General features: G+C 44.1%; 1 protein-coding gene across 8 annotated transcripts in view; it reads left to right on the forward strand.

Moving 5' to 3' along the window:
• Nucleotides 1–844: 844 nt before the first annotated feature.
• NIN (ninein) overlaps nucleotides 845–17,586 on the forward strand; it is a 104,741-nt gene continuing 87,999 nt past the window's right edge. For 6 of the 8 annotated variants that reach the window (XM_044925128.1, XM_044925129.1, XM_044925130.1 and 3 more), the window contains exons 1-2: nucleotides 1,419–1,471; nucleotides 10,232–10,435. In XM_044925128.1, the coding sequence (XP_044781063.1) occupies nucleotides 10,253–10,435 (183 nt within the window). In that variant the 5' untranslated portion in view covers nucleotides 1,419–1,471; nucleotides 10,232–10,252. Of the gene's footprint in view, nucleotides 926–1,418; nucleotides 1,472–9,831; nucleotides 9,986–10,231; nucleotides 10,436–17,586 lie in introns of those variants that run through there. The other 2 variants (XM_025295786.2, XM_025295787.2) reach the window with 2 other exon arrangements.

A 17,586-nucleotide genomic window follows, 5' to 3' on the forward strand; every position in this document is an offset into this window, starting at 1 on the left:
AGAAGCAGCGACTCTGGGGGAGCCGGTGGAGTAAGGGTAGGAGGGAGGAGGCGATAAATACCAAGCAATCACAGGCCTGAGAACTTCCGACTCCAAGGAGTTTCCCTCCGGTGTGGCTAGTGACAGAGGGTTGGATGTAGCCACAGAAGGGGGGTTGGATGTAGCCACAGAAGGACATGGTGGGCAGGTGTGGAAGCCAGTCTAGATTGGTAGGAGGGTCGCACTCACTGGTAGGGTTCAGGGTCAAGCCTGGAGCTCTTCAGCCTCCCGGGACCCTCTTCTAATGACCGCCAATGGGCGCTCGAGGGCCGAGAAATCCAAGGCCGCCTGGGGCAAAAAAGGCACCTGAATCCCCATTTCAAGGTTCCACGGGCTGGAGGCGGGCCCTTTCCCCGACCCGGAGACTTTGCTGGCCGGGTGTCCTCGGCACGGAGGGGTGTGTGCACGAGTTTCTGCAAGGAAGAAAGGGGCAGAGGGTCGACTTCAGGTCGCTGACCTCCCCCACCCGCGTCCCAGCAAGCCCCGGACTTTCAGAGTTCAGATCTCCGCGGCGACCGCCCGAGCGGTCGGGACCGAGCTCCTCCGGGCTTCGGCCGCACGAGGAGCGGTCCCCGTGGAGGAGGGTCGGGGACTGACTCCGAGAGGGCCCGGGCGGCGCCCAGCGCTCCTCCCTCAGCGGCCCCAGCTGCGCGGGCCGCGTAGGAGGAGTCGCGCCCGGGCCGGCGTCGCCCTGGCTCCTCCTCCCCGCGCGGGCCTGGCCCTTCCTCCCCGCCGTCCAAGGCTTCGGGTGGCCGCGGCAGAGCCCGGAGCCGAGCGCGCTGGGTGCGGCCGTCCAGCTGCCACCGCCGCCGCCGCCTCCGAGTCCCGAGTGCCCCCGCGGTCATGGCACCCGCGGCGGCACCGGGCGCCTGAGCTCCGGGACGCGGTAAGCGCGCAGCCGGCTCCCGGGGACCCCAGTCCCGCGGCCTGGGGGTGCTTGGAGGCCTCGTGCTGCCCCCGCGCCGTCGGCGAGGCCCTGCGCGCCCGGGCAGCCCCGGCATCGGGACAAGCTGGGGATCCCCCTCCGGGGCTGCGGCCGGATGGTGGCTGTCGGCAGCGAGGAAGCGGGTGGCCAGGCGGCCGGCTCGGACCCGGGCGTTAGCGGAGAACCAGGCGGGGAGGGGGCGGCGTGGGAGGCGGAGGAGGGGCCGGTCCCGGAGCGCGGGCGGCGGGGGCGGGTCGGCGGGCGCGGAGGATGCGCGCCGCAGTCCCCGGGAGCCGCGCTTTTGTGAGTGCTGGCCTCTTACATATGGAAATGACGCTCGCTCTGGTCCCCATTCGCGTCCTTTTGAAGGACGCCCGCCCGGAACCCCGGCGCCGGCTGCGAAGTATTGTCCGGCTTCTGGAGCCCTAACAAAGCGTCCCTCCCCGCTTTGCAGAGCACTGGAGGCAGCGGCCGGCTGTGCGGGCGCAACGGAGAGGCCGACAGAAGGTAAGCGAGGACAGCGGGGGCCGAGGGAACTGCTGCTTCGAGACACAATGGGGTGCCCGAGGTGTCCGGGGGTAGCGATAGGCAGGCGGTCGGGGGCGCATCTGCATCACGAGTTGCGGGGCACCTGGGCGGCGCACCCGCGCTCCGCCCTCGCCTCGCCCTTCGCCGGCACCGCAGCTCAGCCGGGGCTGGGCACCTCCGCACCCCGCAGGGTCCCCGCCCGCACCGCCGGCTGAAAGCGGCTACTGTGTGCAGGTCCAGGAGCGGACCTGAATCCTGGAGGGAGCAGAAAGGGTGGTGGTTCTGTTGCCTTGTGCCACCCAGGCAACACTGTGACTGAGAAATTGAAGAGAAACCTGCCTGGGGGAGCCCGAGGTGTTAGTCTGGACTGAGTCGCGGAGAGCTGTTTAGTAAAGTGGGCATTTTAGAAGGTGTGAGAGATCAGTGCATAGAGAAAGACTTCCCCGTGCGACTGTTAAGAAAACGGGAAGAACAAAATGACGCTCGGTTTATTGCCTGAAACCCTTGACCGCCAGACCCACGGAATGAAGTGTAGAGTGTAGCCGGAGAAGCTTCCAGGGTTCCAGAGGGTGGGTTTCTGCAGCTACCAAACCGGCCTCTGACAAAAGGACAAGGCTGATGGAGACAGTTTACTGCTGAAAGCTCGTTCTGTGAAGTTGAAAGAGATAGAGATAGGAAAGGGCGATTTCCCAGCCTCAACCCTGACAAACCCAGGCTTAAGTGTAAATGAAATGCGAGCTGGAAAGATTGTGCTACCCTGTACCTTGTTTCTAGACAGCTTAGCTATTATGGGATCTTCTGCTTTCTTTACTTGACTGGGGCAGATCCCTTCCTGGTGTCGAGGAACTCCTGACATAAGCTTGTCATAGAAATTAACTCTTGGATTTGTGAAATCAAAATCAATCACCGTCATTGTCTGTTGTGACTGAGGTGATAGCTTTTTTAGGATTAGAATCCCAAAAAAGTCCACAGAGGCACTCAGGCTAAGCTTCTGAGACCAGGGAGGGTTCTCAATCTAAAATATATTAACATAAATTTATATGTTTACTTGTTTCCTGAGGCTTGACAGTCTGCAAGGACATATTTGTTTGTTTCAGTGTCAGTTTAATTTTGAGTCTTCTTTGATGGCTAGCGTGTTGGTAATTGACCTGAAATATTGGCAGGTTTTGCTCTGGAGTTGAAGAGGGCTGTGAAAATTCCCAGACTGTTTGTAACAGTGACATGACAGGCTGGCTGACAAAACAGTTTACTGTGGTCTCCTCAGCTGTTGTCAGTGTCCTCAGAGAGGTGAAGTGAACTGCTGGGGAGTTTCTTGGCAGATTTGTTTATTTTCAGCTGGTTTCTGGTGATTCCTTAGAGGAAAGCATTCTGAATTGCAGTGTAGATAAAGGGTAAGAGTTACAGATGTTCCAAATGGGTTGGACATCAGCAAAGGTATTGCCAAGGCAGGAAGAGGCTTTATAGGGGGCCATCACAGGCATGGTCTTTGCAGTCAAATGTCAGGATCAGTCATTTTTATAATAAGGCACTTGCTCAGAATGCCATGGGTGTCTTTTTTCTTGTTCGTTTTTCATTTTAGATATGTGATGAGCCTTAATATCAAAAGATGTTAACTGTCACAGAGGCGGAGAATAGGGCGCCAATGAATTTTGAACAGCCAGTCTTAATAGGCAACATTTTTATCATGTCAAATGTTATTCAAATAAATTGTTTTAAATGTCACTGCAAATGACTTTCTAAACTAACATTTCCCCAATCTTGATGCTTCTGTTTTATGTTGATAGTGAAAATACATTTTATCAGTCTTATACTGATAAAGGGTTGGCACATTTAGAGCATTTTAGAACGATTCAATCAGCCTGCAGCCTTTTCAGGAGGTTTATTTTTATAGATGTCAATTCATTTGTAAGCCAATAAATTATGTGGTTTGAATTCTGGCTATTGAACTTACATCTGTTGGGCAGGGGCTTGTGGAGAGATTTACTGAAGCTTGCAAGAAGATATTTTTGTCCTATTCACAAATAAAATATAAATTTGAAAGAAGGAAATATGAGAGCAACTTTATTTGAAATCAGGACACTTTTTAATTGCAGTTCATATCATCAATTAACCATTTGTTCAAGCTTTTAGATGGAAAAATTACAAACTATTTATGATCTAATGCTCGCTTAAAAAACAAAGCTAGGAAAATATTGTTTATAGATATGAGAAGACAAGAACAAAAACGAGGCTATACTCCAGGGACCCATAGTCAGAGCTGCAGACATTCTCAATTAATTTAAGTAAAAGTGGCTCAAGGAGTGAAAGTTGTTACAAGCTATCTATTTTAGGAGCCTAACAAACATGAACCTCTGTTTTCTATTTCTGAAATTTTACTTAGTAGCTGATTACAGGCTATTGAAGCTACCCTGTGCCAGGCTAATGATTTTATTCCTCCAGCCATTCTGAGTTAAGACTTGATTGGGTAATCCACCTAGCTACTAGGTTTATCAAAAGCTTGGGTTTGTTACATCATTTCAGGAAAGTAAAATACTAAAGCCTGTTATGTTTTAGAATAAATGCTAGTGGAATATCCTTAGTTAAATTTTTTTTAATTGTAGTTAGCAAAGTTTGTTATTTTCTTTCAAATTTAATGTGATTTTTTCCACTGTGTGGTGACATTTAAGTTTTTGTGTTATATTTTTACATTCCGATTTTATTCTTGCTGATACTCTTGTGCTTTTAGTATCCAGCTAGAAGTGAGGTGCTATCCGAGCTGAGAGGAGATTCTCTGACAGTAATAGGTTTGATGAGCAGCAGTTTTTGGAAGAAATATTCTACATCAACACATAAATGGGGGATGGGGCGCATTGCTTTTTCTGTTAAGCTTCTGCTAAACTTAAATTTATTCTTGTCACTGTGTCATTTTATGCTGAAATTGGTCCAAAATGGAAATCTTTGCAACAAATTAAAGTGTTTGCAGAAAAGAGTGAAGAAAAAGAAGCATTCTAGTTTGACCATTGGTATTATAAGGCTCTGACGTGACAAACAGTGAAAGCAAAAGGCATGAATGAAAAGCTTAGCCAAAGCAGAGCTGGTCTATGTTCATCACTTTAGTTATAAAATAACTAAATTAGTCACTTAGTGGTCACTGCCTGGGCTATGGACCCCAACAGCTATGTCTGAACACAGATCCAAAAGCATCTATTACGATACTCAGGGAAAGCTGCTGAGCCAAGAGGGCCATCCAGACATTCCTTGTAGCTGTTCAGCTGCTGAACCATCTGGAGGTGAAATAAAAGGCCTGGGCTAGGGACTCTGGCATTGTGCTCATTTATTATTTGGTTTTCTCTTGCCAGACTTTGTCCTCTTTTCATCCTTTTGGCCAGAGCAGACGTTCCCTTTGGCTGGTCTGCCATTCTTACAAGCTCCTTTCTATACCTTGGATGCTGGAAAGTTCACAAGTTCACGGCTCTACTTCATGCTGGCCTTATATTAGGGACTTCATTGTCCCACCCGCACCTCCACCTCACTCTTTTCCAATACCAGACGGCACTGTGATTTCATCAGCTGGGGTTGCCGAGGGGAGCACAGTGACAGCGGTCTCTGATGGACATCCCTGTCAGAGACAGCACATCCTGGCAGCCTTGTTTTGAGTTATTTGGAAGGAAAATGCTCTGAATCACTCTCATTTTGTGTGGTTGTTGGGTGGTAAATGTTATGATTAATGGCTTGGTGCATCTGCCTCTTATTTAACCATCCCTGGTTAGAACTCCAAAATATTACCCACACTGGCTGTTTAATTCTAAAGGTGTCATAAGGTTTCTGGCAGTTTGATTGAAAAAGTATATGGTAGAGGTCCAGGCTTGTGGCAGCCTTCGTAAAACTGAAATTGTCCTTGGAAATTTGAGGGATGATTTATTACTCAAAACCCAACTTCCTTCATCTCTAAGTAAGATTCCTGTCACTGGGGAGTGTCAGCTGGGCTCTCACTCTGGAAAGCATTGAATTACACAGATTAGACATACTTAAGTATTAACAATTATCTGTTTCTGGACTATGCCCGTTATTGAAGACACAGTGAACATTTTGTGTAAAAATGTATTTCTTCTTTGCCATAAATCCTAAAGCTCCTTTAGAAGATAGAGAATGCTTAGTCTGTGCATCCTTAGAGCCTCATGGGCTATGTGGTTGGTGGTGTTCAGTTGCTAAATTGTACCTGACTCTCTGTGACCCCTTGGACTGCAGTACGCCAGGCTTCACTATCTCCCAGAGTTTGCTCAGATTCATATCCATTGAGTTGGTGATGCTATCTAACCCATAGTTATTCAATAAATGAATCAAAGGATGTAGGGAGGAAGGCACCCCATTCCTCCTCATTCCAATTTGGAGGAGTCTGTGGCCACCAGGTATTATATGATGGTTTCTGGTGCTTGGTACCATACAGCTGGTTAATACATAAAAGTGGAGATGATAGATTTGTCAATGAAACTGTACCAGAGGTCGCATTCGTGTGTTCTGTGTGCATGTGTAAGGTTGACAGATAGTATAATTTAGAGTCATACCAGAGTTCAAGTCCCGGGCCCATGGCCATTTTTAGTGTTAAATCATCGGACAAGTAGCTTGACTTTGCCAGGCCCCAGTTTCTACATATTAAATGGGAATATGATAGCTACTTTAAAGAATTAAGAGGATTAAATGAGATAATTTATGTGAAGTACTCAGCATGGGCCAGACTTATAGTAAATTCTCAGAAGTTAAAAAGAAAAACAAAAAATCTTCTGAGCTCTCAACTATAGTTCAGCCTTTTTGCTTTTGTTTGACATTAAATTTATCAATAATCTGCCTTTGAAAATTGAGGATGCCCTGAACATTACCTACTGCTGTTACCATTTAGTAATATGATATTGCTTATATGCATAATATGCCTCCAACCTGTTCTTGCTTTCTAGAGTATTCCACAGCTCCTGTTTTGATTTTTGGAAGGCAGGACTATGGCTGGTTGATGTATATAAGTTACTCCTCTTCAGTTTACCTCTCCTTTGTAAATTGCAGGTATTTTCTTGGTTGTTTTCTCAATAACTCTCTTGTACCAATTTCCTCTGGGATTAGCTGCTCTTGCTTGCCATATTTAACACTCAAAACAACCTTCCAGCTGGGTATTATTATTCTCATTCTCTAGACAAGGGAACTTGGGAAAGTATTTTAACAGATTTTCCTCCAAAATCATATTCTGTAGCAACAAGAAAATGCAGCTGAAGTTTGTGAATCCTTAATTACTAACTTGTAGAATCAAACTTAAGATGGTCTTCATGGCGCAGTTTGACAGTGAGTGCTTGCCTTCAACTTATGCTTAGGTATGTCTTCTTGTGAAAGAAATAGGTGTTTCAAAGTCTTCGTATGCTTATTTCTATAATGATCATTCAGGGTAAGTTTCCTTGCAAGGTATCTCGTATACTAACTCCATGACGTTTACTGAGTCCCTGGTATGAAGAATAGACTGTACTAAACATTGGGAAGCTAGAAAAGAAACTGAAATCATGGACCTTGCTGCTAAAGAAATTTCTGCCAAATGAGGAGAAAAATAATTCTTGCACATGAAATAACTGATGAACATTTGGGGAATAATATCAACCAGTAAAAACCCCTTTTGTGCCAGAAGAGTACTGACAACTTGTCACCATATGTAACATCTTTTGGATGTTTCCATATGATCATTTGTTCTGCAGGGGTGGGGCTGTTTTTCCTGTTAAGTCTACAGAATGTTTTACTGAGCACAGTTCTTGGGAAGGAGGGAGATGAAATAGATAAAAAAGGAAAATTGCTATGAGATGAAAGGTTTGAATTAGTGAAAATCCAATGGCCTTGTAAAGAGCAGGATGTGATAGTTTATCAGGTTCAAAGCCATGAATAAGATTGAGACTTCTTAGTACATTGTGAGGTGTTTTTTCTTTTTAAATTGAAGTACAAATGAATTTATTTACAAAACAGAAACAGACTCACAGACTAGAAAACAAATATGGTTACAGTTGCCAGTGGGTGAATAAACTCAGATACACATAACTGTTGTGATTTTTATGGTCCTCTTTCATTGGTTTAGACAGACAAGTTTCCAGCCCTTAAAAGTAATTTTTAAAAGGGGAAGTGTTAGAGTTCTTTCACTTTTGCATTTTAAAAAAATATGCAAACTCAGGAAGAAGCAGAATAGTCTAACTTGTATGAAGTTGATCAGATTCTAGCCTAGGGACTTCCCTGGCAGTTCAGTGGTTAAGACTCCCCACTTCCGCTGCAGGGCTCTTGGGTTCAATCCCTGCTTGGGGAACTGAGACCCCATGTGCCACGGGAACTAGCCCCTCGACTATAGAAAGCAGCACCTTAAAAAAGTGTATCTTGCCAATATAATTTTTCTTGGGATAAAAAAAGATGTCCAAAAAAATTAAAAATAAATAAATTTTAAAAAAGTCTAGCCCAGGGGACTGTAAAACTCAGAGACTAAGTCTGAGAGCTATGACAGCCTTGAAAATCCCAGAGCATCTTGGGGATTCTCAACAGATCTTAGTTGATGATGAGATGGGCAGACGCTAAGTGAATTTCATTAGCCAAGCCTTGGCATTGTCTAAATTCCTAACTTTTGTGCTCAGTTGTGTCCAGCTCTTTTGCAGCCCCATGGACTGTAGTCCGCAAGGCTCCTCTGTCCATGGGATTTTCCAGGCAAGAATACTGGAGTGGGTTATAGCTTTGCCTAACACCTTGGTTGTTCCTTTCTGGTGTTTTGATGTTTATGTCACACTCGCAAGTTATTTTGTAAACATTTACGTGGTGATTAGTTAAGCCAACAGACCAACCCTGGGAAGGCAGCCAGAGCTAGCAGCACCATAATAGAGAAACTGATAATTAGGAGAGGAGACCTTGGAGACCAGGAGCCTGGAGCTGAACATTACCTCTATCCCTTTAATGAGCAGCCTAGCTGTTCGATCCATCTTCTGAGTTCACTCAGTTCTGCTGAGACCCTTGGGATGGTCGTTCGCTCTGTGTTAGCTTGTCATGTTTTGAACAGTTGTCTGAGGAAAGAAGGCAACCCAGCCTAGAGCAGCACTCATGTGTTCTGGAAGGCTTGTTTATTTTCAGGTCTGGCTGTGTGCAGCTTCTTAATGTGTGTGGTCCCCGTGATTGTAAAGATCTGCCCTATAACATCGCCTCTAAATTACAGTTTTCTGATCCAGGGCTTGTTTTACTTAAATGTGTGCTTTTAAAAGTAGAATATTGGTGTGCCACGGGCTAGCAGAGTAGACATAGAGGGTTACTGGGGAGTGAGTGCAGAGTTTCAGTCATGCAAGATGGAAAAGTTCTAGAAAGCTGCTGGATAACAGTGCATATATAGTGAACAATACGGTACCACACGCTCAAAATTCTGTTAATAGAGTGAATTCCATGTTATCTTTTTTAATCCCAAGAAAAATTATATTGGCAAGATAAATATTTATTTATTTACTTTTTTAGGGTGCTGCTTTTTATAGTCAAGGGGCTAATGCTACAAGTCGTTTTTGAGATGGCTGAGGTCACCCTCTCAAGGGTATATATGTCTGTCATGTTTGGCTTCCATTGCGTCATGGTGAAGGTACCTTCAGATGCAAATGTTTCAGGCTTTCACTGGAAATCCCAACACAATAGAAGCGAATGATTATGCAAACAAAAAACCAAATTTCATTCTTCAACTGGAAGGGACCTAGAATTTTACGATATATATTTTAACAAAAATGATTCTGCGAGTTATTGATAACTGTGTTTTCATGAGTCCTGTGAAAGATGGAAAAATGGAAAGGCTGGAATTGGGGTGGGTCAGAGAGATGGAAAACCTCTTCACCAGGAGTACAGAGGTGAGATGGTCTAGATTGTAGAGGGTCCTAAGATTCTGCATGATTCACATGTGGTCTGTGGTTCTTTCGAATCTCACTGTCTTTCTAAAAGGCTGAAGTGGTGTTTTCCTCTTTCTCTAGGCAACTAGGCCTTACCTAAAGCTCCCTGGGGCTAAAGCAAGCTTCAGGGAATACTCTTCCGGTCACACCTCACGTAATTGCAGCAGTGAAGTTAATTGAGTTGCCATTTTTGAGGAACTCATGTAAGAGGCATTTGGTCTCATGTAAACAGGGGCGGTTTTGTATCAGACATGTTCACCCAGTGCCTCTTTGCTGCAGCCCTCCAGTCTGACTACAAAGAGGGGCAGCTAGGCTGGGCGGAGGGAAACAGTTTGGCAGATGGCAACATCTGGCAGGTCTTCTGGAGCTTGCTGTATTGCATGGAGCTCTGGTCCTGCAGTCTGCTGTCACTAACTACCACTTCATTTGGAAGGACTGGATGGCAGGAGTGGCTTTTCACCTTCTCTGAGTCCTGACCACTCTCAGTCTTGCGTTTGACATACTGGCTGCCTGCCTGAGGCTGGGCAGGAGAGAAAGACGCCTTTCTGCCCAGGAGACTCCTTCCTTCTGGTGACCCTGCCAGGACCCAACCTCGTGGGTATGCACCTGGTGTGAGTGTGTGCGGGAGCTCCCCTGGCCTGGCCTGGAGGCCCAAAGGCTTCACTGGGAGGTGTGCAGTGTTACCTCCCTCCCCCGCTGACCCTCACAAGGCCCCGATCGACCAAAGTGAGGGGCCCAGGACACACCCAGCATTCCCAAGGGACTGGCAAGCGTGGGGGTGGCATGCAAGGGGCGGCAGGACTCCGGCCCTGCCATGACCAGGCCTTGTCTCTGTCCCGTGCAGGTGAGCGCTGCGGGCGATGGGATGGATGAGGCAGAGCAGGACCAGCATGAGGCCCGACTCAAGGAGCTGTTTGACAGTTTTGACACGACGGGCACCGGGTCCCTGGGACAGGAGGAACTCACCGACCTCTGCCACATGTTGAGCTTGGAGGAGGTGGCCCCAGTGCTGCAGGAGACGCTGCTTCAGGACAACCTCCTGGGCCGGGTAAGGCCCGCGGAGAGGCGGGCGGTGGGAAGTGGGTGCGGTTTCTGTCGGGGGCGGGGAGGGAAGGGGTGTGGAGCAAACCACAGGCGCTGCAACTTGTTTCTAACATTCTGGCCGTGTGTGCTCTTAGCTGTTAACCTGATAAACAGCGAGGGGTGGGAGGCGGGGAATATAATGGAAGCGACACAGCAGCGCAGTTTGCTGCGGTGACCAGGGCCTGCTTTAATTTGTGCTCTGGAGTGAAAGTGTACACTGAGCATCTTAGATGAGAAGAGAAAAAGGTACCGAGGATGTTTTCCAACTCTTTGTGGTGCATTTTATGGACTCCACACTCATCAAGGGAGGGAGCTGAGATTTCCACTGAAGTGAAGGAACTTACAGGGAGAAAACTGCCGTCCCAGGAAGAGCAGCTCGCTGTTAGGATGTTTATAAACTATAAACATAAAGCTCTTTCTTGTGAGGACTGTTTGTAGAATAAAGTATTAATTAAACCTTTCACCCAGGAAATAAGACAGGAAGGTAAATAAATACTGTGCAGATTCATTTAAAACCCAGCATGACTTGCTTCCAGCAGGCATGTGCATATGTGCTGATGTTAAGTTTTACCTATGAAAACAAATAGTCATGTTCTCCCTGTAGATCAGGTCACAGAGATGAGTAAGAGCCGAAAAGAGGTTCCTCTTGCTATTAGTGGGAAGGATGTCATGACCTGCTAGTGTCTTCAATTCTCATAATTAAAATTGAAAGCATCATTTGTTTGGCTTTGGGTTGAATCTTGCTATTGGTTTTTTGAATGGGTAAGAAGGAAAAATGGGCAGTACTTTTCGAGCTCTGTTGCTGCCATTGCTGACACTTTGTAGATGTTTGTTTTTATCACATGGTATAAATCGAGGAAGCAACTGTGAAGCTCAGCTTTATTCTAGTGACCAAACTTCCTTTTCTTCATTTCATTTTCGCTGTCTCGTAACTGAAACATTGGGCAGGTGACCTCAGACACAGGGCAGTGTATTGGCTCTCTGTGATGGGAAATAGGAGTGGTGAGCATCCTGAAGTTAATGTACAGGGGATGATGTTCTTGGGGGCTTGGCACCATGAAGGTGGCATCTAACAGGACTCATACTTAAAGAAAGTATGAGATTTTTGCAAAAGTGAAACCATTTTTGGTAACTTTGGGGGAGGATTAGCTGCTTATAAATACATGTGATCCCTAAAAAAAAAAAAGCAAAAATCTTGCTTTGAAAGCAACCAAAATGGGAGCTTTGAGAATTAAACCACTTGCTCCTCATCCTGTAAGGCATTCAACTGTTTTCTTGTTCTTTCTCCATCTCAGACACTATTGGAAGCCAACAGAATCTCATTTCCCACTGTGGTTCTTAGGGATCTGAGTCCTTTTGGTATCTGAGGGATAGTATCATGCTTCTTAAAGCCAGAGAAGACAGAATATGACTTCAGGTTTCCTTGAGAGCCAGTGAAACACAGAACCCTCTGCTGTAAACAGATTGCTCCTTGGCAGCAGACTGACAGCCCACTCTCCAGATGTTGTGCATCTTTGCCCTCATTTGGCAGACTAAAGCAGTGGACCAGTTATTGATTGATTCATTAACAACTTGACACTACCAACCCACTTTTAAATTTGCTCTTGGCCTGTGAATAATGAATACCTAAGTGGTCTATAGTGTGATATTTACTTATCCAGTGATAAAAGTTAAATAGATGTATGCATATTGATTTCATGGGGAAGGTCCCTGGTGGTTGTCTTGAGAGCAGAGTTGGCATGAATTAATGCACTACTGTTCAATTTGCATTTTTTATGAAACTGAATTATTCTCAGATGATCACATAAACTGCGCCATATGCTGTTAAGATACTCTATATGGTCTACAATTTTAAATTGTAAGGAAAAAAATTCCTTAGACTTCACTGGAGAATTCTAAGTTCTACCATCATGATATATTAAATACAGATCATAAGTTGTAGAATTATAATATTATAATTGTTTCTAATGCCAGCATCTTCCCTCTCTTTAGATGGTATTTATAGAAATATATGTCAGAGTTAGCAGTGTGGCTTAATAAAAAAGGAGAAAGAATAATAGCATGACAACCTCTCTATATTCCTCTATTCATTAATGTGACAAATATGTATTGTATGTGTCCCATATGTCAGCACTCTAATGGCCTTTTGGTATGGGTGCAGCTTATGTTTATTGTAAACTTTTCCATTAAATTGGCTTTTGAGTACATTAATATCCAGCTTCCTGCATGCTCATGGTTTTAATTTTGTCTTTTATATCATAACAAATATAATTTCTTTTTTAAAGAACTGATGCATTTACTCCCTTTTTTTTTGGCTGCACTGCCTGACTTGCAGGATCTTAGTATCCTGATCAGGGATTGAACCCAGGTTCTTGGCAGTGAAAGTGCAGAGTCCTCCCCACTGAATCGCCAGAGAATTCCAAGTATAATTTTTAAACAAAACAAATAAGTTTTACCTCCTTTGGAATTAGGCTGATTTAATCTTTTTTCTTGAAAAAGAAGTGTGGTAAAAACATTTCCCCCCTCACCTAAGAATATGAATATTATCTGTTTATTTTTTATCTTAAGATCCATCTTTTGTAACTTCTTGTTCTTTTTTTTTTTTTAAGCCTAATGTTTCTTTTGACAGTAATTAAGGAAACTAACTTAAATCAACTTGCCATTTTTATATACTTTATTAATTGGCCCTCAGATTGCCCTCTTTGCTCTTGCTTTATAACTTGAAGTCTTATTCCCCTGACCATGGTGGGTGGGCTTCACAGGTGGCGCTTGTGGTAAAGAATCTGCCTGACAATCCAGGAGACCCAAGAGACGTAGGTTCAATCCCTGGGTTGGGAATATCCCCAGCAGGAGGAAATGGCAACCCACTCCAGTATTCTTGCCTGGAGAATCCCATGGACAGAGGAGCCTGACAGGCTATGGTCTGTAAGGTCACAAAGAGTCGTCCACGACTGAAGCAACTTAGCGTGCACACACTTGGCAGTTATCTTGTAAGTGTTTGAAATGCCCAGAGATTGTGGATCCCTGATTTAAAGGAAAGAGGACATTGCTGGTAGGCATTTCCTACTAGACTATCAAAAGAGCTCTACTTGTATCTTTGTTATCAGGTAAGCACATGTCAGGCGGGTCAGACCCCAAGACAAGGGATTCCTCAAGATACTGAGGAACTTAGGGACTGATTAGGTAACATTCCTGGTAGGTGAATAGTACTGGGAGTAAGTGCTACAGACATTTAAGAAAGAGAACCATATTAGCTCACTTATTAACCAAGTTTTCATCTAAGCAGTTGATTCCAGTTGTAGGTACTTCCTGTTTATTGTCTTTTAAATGAGTTTCCACATACCTCTCTCCTCCTTTATTAGCAATTAGAACATAAAGATGATAATTTACCTTGCTTTTGTTGAAGCCTTTAGTTAGTTCCAGTTTTAAAAATACATTTTCTTTTCCTCATGGAACATTTTAACTTTAAGACCAAGCTGCCTCCTGAGTTTCCCTGATGTCTTCTTTAATATGAATCTGGATGATAAAGAATTAGCATCTCACATCCTTGACACTCTCTAGAATCAGAACAAACCATATGGCAGCAGAACTTACCCCTGGTCTCCAAAGAGTGCCAGACGTATGTGGACTTTGGTCATCAAAGGCACTTTGGAATTTTTGTATTAAAAGTTGATAACTGTACAAATATATAATTCCACCCAGTTTCCCCACTTTTCATTTTCAAGTACCTGGAGTTCTTTTATAAACATCATATTTAATTTTATATGTTGATCTGCTGGTTTGCTTCATTGAGCTTTTTAAGATTTCTTTCACTGGGGCGGCAGAGGATGAGATGGTTAGATAGCATCACCGACTCAACAGACATGAATTTGAGCAAACTCCAGGAGATAGTGAAGGATGGAGGAGCTTGGCATGCTGCAGTCCATGGGGTCGCAAAAAGTCAGACACAACTTAGTGAGTGAACAGCAGGAACAATACACATTTTAACCATTTGAAAAGTGGATCAGAAGTATGGCAGTACTTTCTGGTGGTGATAATTTGTACTTCTGAGGGATATTTTCTGGTTCTATTTTGGTCTTGTGGCTTTATGTAAACCATCACTCCATTCCTTTACAACCATGTCATCTGGGGTTGATTTGAACTCCTAAGGATCTATAATTCACATTTATAGACAAGAAGACCTGATTAAGAGATTACAAGACTTGCTACTTTTCTTTATTAATACTTTCTTATCAACCTCACCACAAAATTGCCTTTGGTATTGCATACTGTGACCCTCGCGAGGCATTAATCTGATAAAGTAAGAGCAAAGGGAAGCCCTTTGGAAAGACCTTCCATTCTCAACAAAAGGCAGGAGCAAGTGCTGAAGAGCTGTTCTTTTCTACCTACTCTGTTTCAGTAATGGCCGTCAGTCTCACCAGAGAAAATAGTGATATGATCTGGAATGGTCATTAGGTTTCTACAGTATTCCATTTATACTTTTATGAGTAGCTTCTTGTTTGGATGGAGGGGACTGAAAGTTCTTCAGTGTTCAGCACAGATTTTACACTTCAGTGTCCATCTGTATGACAGAGAAACCTAGAACCCAGAACTTGGAAAAAGGATAATGACTTGTCCAAGGTCAGGCAACTCATTTGAAGCAGCGCTGAGATGGGAACCTAGATTTTCCAGTCCCTGAGTTTGAATGCATCTCTCCTCAGACTGCACATATACAAATATGGATCTCATTCTCCATTCCCTGCAACTTGCCCTCGCCCCCCACCTCCCACCCCTCACCTTCCACCTCTCATGACCTCCACCTCCCACCCCTCACCCTCACACCCACCACATGGAGACCATATGCTGTAGAAGCAGTCTTTGAATCAGACCTGAATTCAGGTACTGATTCCTGCTGCTTTTTAGCCATGTATACCTGTTATCTTAAATACTTTGAGCCTCAGTTTCTTCATCTGTATAATGGAAAAAATAATATCCTCCTTATTAGATTGTGATGAAGTTGCCTTAGATTGTGCGTGTCAGAAGCTGATTTTGGAGCCAGGCAAGTAGGTAACTACTGTGTCCTGTGTCTCTCTGTACACTCCCCTCCTCTATCCCTTACACATTGAGAGTAGGTTTTTAATATATGATGACTTCCCAGGAATGGTTTTCTGAGAAAGCTCATTCAAGTGGAGAATGGAATCACTAGCAACTCTCTTGAGTGGCAGTGGCTTGTATCTATTTCCATCTGTAGGCAGAACTCCTTGGAACTGTCTTGGAGTACAACTTTATATGGTTGCTTTAGGTTTTACAAACCCACCTTTGAAAATGGCCTTGGCCTCTCTCCACGTTGTTTTCAGTAAATGACTTTTAAGCTGCAATAACCCAAATGCTGTATTTAGGAGAAAATATTTTGTAACTGAATCTTACATTACGAAACCAGGTCTCTCTGTTCTTCTGTGTCATTTCTCTTTGCATAATGCTGTCAATGGTTTTTTCCTCTACATCAACCTTCTGGTGAGTCCGTATTTCTATACCCATTTCAGCTAACATTTAACGTTTTGAGAGTCCTTTCTTTGATTCTTCCTTGTATTAATAGATGCAAATCTCCTACGTGTGATGAGAGTTACGTAGGCCTTTGGTCCAATAAGTGCACTATGTTGAATCTGGCTTAAGCCCTCTCATCTCGGGTCTGTTTGAAGTGCTGCCTGCTCACATGGGGAACCCTGTGTGCATCTGATCTCCATGATTGCACGAGACAATTTCATGCAATTTAAGTTCCTCCTTCTGTTTCCTGTTGCAGGGTTTTGTGTGTGTGGTTTGAAATAGCATCTCTTTATTATGCCATGCTTAAATTCTTTTTTTTCAGAGAGGCAAATTGTGTTTCTCAAAAAGCATTCCTATGAAATTTGGGGAGGAAGAAAGATGAAGTAAATTTCTATTAAGCATTGGTGACACATGACAGAAAATATCAGACTTGACTAGTCTTCCTGTTAATTTAGTTTGAATGTCATGGGTGTTTTTAGTCAGTCAGGTAATTTTCCCATTGCTGCAAACTGCCCTTTGAGGCATACAAGGCATAGGGATGCTTGTAAAATGAATGGCAGCAGTTATTATTCAAATGAGGGGGTACCTATCAAGGTATGCATGGCTACCAAAGCTGGTTACCATGTGAGATTTAATTACATTGAATATTTCTGAAGACTTCTAAATTTTAACAGAACACAATAGTAAAGCTCCCTGGGAGGATAAAAATGGTACTTAAAAATTTCAGGGGCTGAACTGAGTGAGCCCTTGGATGCGCATTTCTTCATAATAGAGGGCGTTTATTCACGTTTTTTGGTTCTGAGTTGTGCCCTGAGGGACTTTTCCACCCCATCAGTAATCATGAGCGCAGATGAAAAATAGCAGTCACCTGCCTCTATTAGAGAATTCTCTTGAAAGATGTGGAATTTACTGCTGTTTAAGGCAGAGGGTCCAATGTCTCTGTCCTCACAAGAAGGAAAATAAAGATCAATTTAAGACTTACAGCTGCTCCAGTTGTTTGATCAGCCTGCCAGGTACTTGTTTTAGATCTGTAGGTTCTTCTTGTGGAGGAAGAAGAGGTTACCCAGATAGACCATGTTGGATTATGAAGAACCCCTGAGTTAATAATCATGTTTAGTCTTTTATAAACTTTTTTCCTTCTAAAATGTAGCTGATTTAATACATCCTAAGTCCATTTTGGAAACTTTTAAGCTCTGCCTGTGAATATCTTGGAGAAGTCAGATGTCAAAAACCTGTCCTTCTTTTCCCTGTTGGCCTACTAGGACCTACTCTTTTATCAGAGCCCCCTACCAGCTTTTTTTTTTTTTTTTTTTAAGAGCTGCTGATTGTTTATTTATTTGTTTGTTTTTTTAATTGGAGGATAATTGCTTTACAGTGTTGTGTTGGTTCAGAGAAGGCAATGGCACCCCACTCCAGTACCCTTGCCTGGAAAATCCCATGGATGGAGGCTGCAGTCCATGGGGTCGCTGAGGGTCGGACACGACTGAGCGACTTCACTTTCACTTTTCACTTTCATGCATTGGAGAAGGCAATGGCAACCCACTCCAGTGTTCTTGCCTGGAGAATCCCAGGGATGGTAGAGCCTGGTGGGCT

The sequence above is a fragment of the Bubalus bubalis genome, chromosome 11 (genome assembly GCF_019923935.1).
Source record: "Bubalus bubalis isolate 160015118507 breed Murrah chromosome 11, NDDB_SH_1, whole genome shotgun sequence".
Taxonomy (NCBI): domain Eukaryota; kingdom Metazoa; phylum Chordata; class Mammalia; order Artiodactyla; family Bovidae; genus Bubalus; species Bubalus bubalis.